At 41.9% G+C, this 6632-nt stretch overlaps 1 protein-coding gene across 1 annotated transcript; it reads left to right on the top strand.

Moving 5' to 3' along the window:
* Window positions 1–4954: 4954 nt before the first annotated feature.
* On the top strand, window positions 4955–5790 carry LOC132224029 (translationally-controlled tumor protein-like). Its single transcript, XM_059679100.1, has one exon. The coding sequence runs from the start codon at window positions 5052–5054 to the stop codon at window positions 5526–5528; it is 477 nt and encodes a 158-aa protein (XP_059535083.1). The 5' UTR covers window positions 4955–5051; the 3' UTR covers window positions 5529–5790.
* Window positions 5791–6632: the final 842 nt, after the last annotated feature.

Below are 6632 nucleotides of genomic sequence, written 5' to 3'. Positions count from 1 at the left end.
GGCTGCGGCAGGCCCACCTGCTGGACTTGGGAGGTGAGTCCTCCAGGCACAGGCCCAGTGGCCTGCCTGGTGTGGGTGGGGATTTCGGGTCACCTTGAGGGAGGCTCTGGCCTTTCTCTACTCCTCTCCTGGTGGAGCGGCAGGACTCTAGCTCTGTGGTCAGAGGAGCCAGCCGCCTTCTAGCCCCCAGGCCAATTCTTGGAGTTGGAAGTTGCGCCATTGGCCTCTGCCTAGGACCAGACCTCTGCACCCCCAGGGTGCATAATCACACAGGGCTTCCATCAGGCTTCACTGCTCCACCGCTTGGAGCCTACGTATGCAAATTAACCGCCATCTTTGTTGGCAGTTAATTTGCATATCCTGCTGATTAGCCAATGGGAGGCGCAGCGAAGGTACGTCAATTACCCTTTTTGTCTATTATTAGATTAGATTGCAATCAAACCAAAGGGATGTAGGTGTGTTACATGAAATCCATTGGTGATAAACTAGAGAGGCAGGAGAAAGCAAAGCAGGGAAACCCCTGGGACTGGATAAAAAGTAAAATGATAGACACATACTTAGGTGGGTGCAGGAACAATTAACATAACAATGAAGGAATTTGTGGTGTCTGTCCTGAAGCCCAGGCACATTAGGTTGTGCCTCAAGGGGTCCAGAAAAAGGGAAGTTACAAAGTTACCCAGACATTTCAAGGGTATGTTATTATAGATGCAAAAAGACACATAGGCTCAGTTAAAGTAAAGGCTGACCTTGTCAGTGAAGATACCGGCCTAGGATGTAACTACCCACCATAACTGCTTATAGTTTGTTTAATTTCAGACCATCCTTTGTGGTTGGTTACTTTAGGTCTCTGAGTTTGCAAGACCACCATGAAGGCCTTCCCTGAGCTTGGCAGGTTAGCATGTGGCCCCTTTCATCCACAATTATTGCCATTTTTTATAGCTGTCCCTTTTGGATATTTACCTGCCTGGATGGACCTGGAGAGTATTATAAAACAAAATAAGGCAGTCAGAAAAATACAAGTACCATATGATTTCACCTATATGTTAGGAATCAAATTTCCAACAAAGTGGATACAGACTCATGGATACAGACTGACAGCTATCAGAGGATAGGGGGTTGGGAGGCTAGGTAAGAATGGTGAAGGGATTAAGCAAAAGAAATAAAGACTCATGAACACAGACAACAGTATGGTGATTGTCAGAAGGAAGAGGAGTCAGGGGAGATAGAAGAAGGTATAAGGAGGATAAATGGTGATGGAAGGAGACTTCATTTGGGGTGGTAAACACACAATACAATATACAGATGATGCATTGTAGAATTGTATACCTGAAATCCGTATCATTTTACTAATCAATGTTACCCCAATAAATTCAATAATAAAAACAGAAGAGAAAAATAAGATTAATGAGCATTTCCATGTTAAATTTTACATTGGTCAATTTAAAAAGGGAAGCATTCTTTACTTTTCTTTAGGGCATGGTCAAGGCACTCAGCATCTTTTATAGTTGTCATGTACAAGAAATTGAAAGACATTAGTGGCAAGAAACACATGTCTAGACTGGCTAACTAGAAAGACCGAGTGCAATCTACATGGGTTGCAGAGAGAAGATAGGGGAATACCATGTGTCAGCTCTCTGCTCTGCACCTTCGCAATTTTGCTCTGATTTGATAGTTGTGAAGTTCAAAAGCTAATCATTTTAAACCCTCTATGAGGTTTTATGAATACAAATAATGTTAATGGGTTTTCAATACTCTGAGAGATAATTCAACATGTTGATTTTTTATTTACTAAAAACAAAGCCCTAAAATCCCAATAATGCTTTATATGTGGGTATATGCATTTTTAAAAGCAATTCTACATAAGTTATCCTGTTTGTTTCAACATCTGTGTGATGTAGCCATTGGTCAGCCTGGTTTCACAGAGGAGGGAATTAAAGTTCTAAAAAAACATAGAACAGAGTGCAGAAACTTGGAGGAAAGGCGGGGGAGGGTGGGTGGGTGGGAGGTAATCAACCAAGGAGCTTGTATGCATATGTGCATGGCCCAAGGATAGGACACAGTCAGTGGGACAGAGGGGGCCTCGGGCAAGGGCAGGCTAGAGGGGACCAATGGGGGAAAGAGAGGGACATATGTGATACTTTCAACAATAAAGAATTATTTTTTAAAATTAAATAAATAAATAAAATAAAATGCATTGTGATTTTTATCAGCATCTCCATGGTTAATCATCAAAGATCTGGAACTAGACCAAGGGCAGCATTCTGCAGAATTCTGTGGTGTTATCTCTACCCTTTCACCTTTCTTGAAACAGTGTTAGTGGCATCAAGACAACCTGAATTGAGAAAAGTTTGGTACTTATTTTAAATCTGGAATTACTCTAATGTAAACAGTCATTGAGAGATCTTACTGTGGACCAGCCTCTGGCTGAGTACTTTGCATGCTTTGCTTCCTATCTTCACTGTATCTCTACAAAGAACTCTGATTATCATCTTCAATTTACAGATGAGAGGGATGCCTTAGGCAATTGATTAATAAACTAACTTTGACAAGAATGCCTTTGGCTTCAATCAACTCTGAGGAAACTTGGAGAATAAAATATTGATCCCATGTAAATAATTTCATAATCTTACAGGCTAACTTGTCCATGGGCAAGTCTTAACCACTGTCACTTCTCAGTTTGAGAAGGAAGTGCCAATGTGCTATTTTTAAATGTCTATACTATAATGTGGTTCATCTTGGTGAAGGTGGGTACCTTTGCATGGCCAGTTGGGACTCCTTCTTTAGCTTTAAGGGAAATAGAGTCTGGTATTTGCATACTAAAAAATTCCTACACATCCTTGGGTTAATGCTCTTGAGAAACTAAGTAGATAGTGTGGACGAAAGGGGCCACACGCTGACCTGACAAGCTCAGGGGAGGCCTGCATGGCAGTCTTGCAAACTCAGAGACCTAAAGTAACCGCAAAGGATGGTCTGAAATTAAACTTTAACTAAAAGCAGTTATGGTGGGCAGTTATGTCCTAGGCCAGTATCTTCACTGACAAGGTCAACCTTTACCTTAACTGAGCCTATGTGTCTTTTTGCATCTATAATAACATACCCTTGAAATATCTGGGTAACTTGTAACTTCCCTTTTTCTGGAGCCCCTGGGGCACAGCCTAATGTGCTGAGCTCCAGGACAGATACCACATATTCCTTCATTGTTTGCTAATTGATCCTGCACCCACCTAAGTATGTGTCCATCATTTTACTTTTTATCCAATCCCAGGGATTTCCCCTGTTTTGTTTTATCCCACCTCCTTAATCTATCACCAATGAATTTCATGTAACCCACCTATGTCCCTGCTTTGATTGCAAATGTATAAATACGAATGTAACCCTGCCATTCTCCGGAGCACTATCTCAATTCATTGAGGTTCTGCTTCCTGGCATATGTCCACAGTTTGGCTCAAATAAACTCACAAAAATTCTTTACAGGTTTCAATGGTTTTTATGTTAACATTACTTGGCATAGCCGTGGCAGGATTCAAAAGAAACTCACCCAGGACCATCCCTTGGACTTTGACTGGGTGCTAGGATCCAGCAAAGGGCCCATTGAGCCCGCCGGTTCTCTGCCCATTGGGTGAATGTGGGTGAGTTGTCTCTTGGATCCAGGACCTTCCCTTGCTTTGGTAGAGGGTCTGACTTTATCTGAGCTGTGTTTTAAAATTCTCCAGGTGGAACCAGGGTTGACAGAACCCAGGCTAAGGCGGGACTGGAGGAAAAAAAATGGGTGGCTGGTTTTGATTTTGGCTTTTCAATTGAAATTGCTGAGAGTCTGAGCAAAAATAGACTTCGCCATATAAATGAGCTGAACTCATTCAGCTCCAAAGGTGAAGGGGCAACATTTCTTTTTAGAATAGTTCGATTCTGGGGTGTTCTTAGGTGACTAAGAATTTTTGTGGAGGTGTCAGAAGTGCTGGAGCCCCATAGGGAAGTCCCGACGCAACTGTAATTGACTAAACATCTAAGGAGCCACCATAAGGCTTGGTCTGCCCAGCCCTAAACCTTTCCTATGGTTTTAGACAGCTGGGAGAGAAACTGAGGCCACATTTGACCCGCTGCATAACATGTCTAGAAAGTTTGCTCAGACTACAGATATCCAAAATAAAAAAATTAACATGGGAAATTGTGTCTCCAAGGCCAGGAGCTCCCAAGACCCCAGCCCTCATTTAATACTCCTGATAGGAAGCCTTTACTTGCAAGTACTTTACAGAAATGGGAAGATTTAACTAGAAAATATTAACTGAGAAATGGCCAAAATGCAGTTTGTTTGGGGTACCTATGTTAATATTTTGCATGCAGAAATTAGAAAATGTCGGCTCTGAAATTAAACTGAATGAGTATATGGGAAGCACATCTTGATTTGGAAATTAGAAGCTTCTAAAGAAAAGCATAGAAAAAAATTTCTTCCAATAAGATGGAAATTAATAAAAAAATTTTAGAGACTGTCTCAGAACTATTCTGAAGTTAATAAATGTCTACACCCTGTTTTTCCCTGTAGGAAGCATGCCTCTGATTTATCTTCATAGAAGATTCCCCCAGACAAAGGAAGGTAGAGGCAACTAAAAAAGACCTCAGCCCATTTTTTGTTTGTTTGTTTCTTTTTTGAATAGTCCATTGGGAATATACTGAAATTTTAGAAAGGGGAAGTTCCCGAACCAGGGACAAAAGACACTGCTTTGGTAGTTTTTAATGCTGGACATTCTCTGGTGTAAACTTTTAGTGTGTTCTGTGTGCACCTGTATAAGAGTGTTGATTTTTTTGTGTCTCTTTGTTGTTTAATTTGTTTAAAGAGGAGGCGAGTTCTGCTTTGGGGAAGCCTCCTTGTGTGTGGTGGGGTTGAAAGCGTGAGAGAGAGGCCCTCTATATGAGGTTGGGGAGCGACTGAGTCGGCCTTTTCCTCCTGCCCCCCCCCCCGCACCCCACCTCAGCACCGCTCAGGATGCCCCACGCTCTTGCCGAGTTCCGTGCTCCTGCTAAGGCAGCGCCTCCGTCTCCTTCCAGCCACCATCATGATCATCTACCGGGACCTCATCAGTCATGATGAGATGTTCTCCGATATCTACAAGATCCGGGAGATCGCAGATGGGCTGTGTCTGGAGGTAGAGGGGAAGATGGTCAGTAGGACAGAGGGTAATATTGATGACTCGCTTATTGGTGGAAATGCCTCTGCTGAAGGCCCTGAGGGCGAAGGTACCAAAAGCACAGTAATCACTGGTGTTGACATTGTCATGAACCAGCACTTGCAGGAAACCAGCTTCACAAAAGAAGCCTACAAGAAGTACATCAAAGATGACATGAAATCAATCAAAGGGAAGCTTGAAGAACAGAAACTAGAAAGAGTAAAGCCTTTTATGACAGGGGCTGCAGAACAAATCAAGCATATCCTTGCCAATTTCAAAAACTACCAGTTCTTTATTGGTGAAAACATGAATCCAGATGGCATGGTTGCTGTGCTGGACTACTGTGAGGTTGGTGTGACCCCATAAACGATTTTCTTTAAGGAAGGTTTAGAAATGGAAAAATGTTAACAAATTGGGCAATTTGGCACCATCACCTGTTATTGTAACTGCTGCTTTTCATCCACACACCAAGACTAGGACAAATGGGACTGATGTTATCTTGAGCTCTTCATTTATTTTGACCTTGATTCATTTGGAGCGGAGGCATCATTTTTAAGAAAAAAAGATGTCATGTAGGTTGTCTAAAAATAAAATGCATTTAAATTCAAAAAAAGAAAAAAGAAAGAAAGCGTGAGAGAGATTGCAAGAATGTCCCAGCAGCTGCCAAGATTTCTTAATCTTGGGGTCTCTTCTTGCTCTCCCTCTCAGGGTTCAGCCACCAGAAACAGCTGGTGAGATTTCTGTTTGTTTTCAGTATAATGTTGGCTGTCTATCTTTTAGGAACAGTGTAGACAGCCGCCATTTTGGGCTGCCTAACTTGGCTTGCTGCTCCTCTGGGAGCTGCCATCTTGAAACAGCAAAGGCCAACCCCTCCCTTTGAATTAGCCAATCAGGAAAGACCATGGCCTGAGCTCCAGTCAAGAGTAAGGGAGGGTCCTGTGGGTTGTCAAGGCATCTGCTTCAGAAAGGAACTTGCAGAGATTCAGAGCCAAGTTCAACAGGAAACTCTCAGGGGGGTAGCATGTGTCCCGTCAGGGACTGGGCAGCCAAGAGTCATGATTCCCTGTGGGGGCGTCTGCCAGTGATGCTCTGGGTATTTGCTTTTCACAGATTGGGAGTTTATGAATTATTTTCAATACTGAATACACTGCTTGCAATAAGCCATGTGCCTCGTTTTAAAATCTTACATATTATTTATTCTTTATATGCTGAAATTATAATTGAATTTAAAGGTATACAAATTTTATATTCTTTATGTCATTTTACAGGGATTATTACTTACCAAGGAATTGTTGTCTTGGAATGTTATATTTTATAGAAGAGCAAAGTTTTTTATCAAATCTATAACCATACCACTTTTAAATTTTGTCATTCGTGGACAGCTTTATTCTGATGCATTTGTAGGTATATTATATGTTTACAAAAATCCATGAAAAGGACTCTGACTTAATCTAAATTGCAGGCTTGTAA

The sequence above is a fragment of the Myotis daubentonii genome, chromosome X, assembly GCF_963259705.1.
Source record: "Myotis daubentonii chromosome X, mMyoDau2.1, whole genome shotgun sequence".
In the NCBI taxonomy this organism is placed as follows: domain Eukaryota; kingdom Metazoa; phylum Chordata; class Mammalia; order Chiroptera; family Vespertilionidae; genus Myotis; species Myotis daubentonii.
The sequence above is the reverse complement of the archived record's forward strand: the minus strand, read 5'-3'. Positions and strand labels throughout refer to the sequence as shown.

Coding starts and splice junctions, on each gene's coding strand:
- LOC132224029 (XM_059679100.1), top strand. CDS start 5,052: ATGATCATCTACCGGGACCTCATCAGTCATGATGAGATGTTCTCCGAT.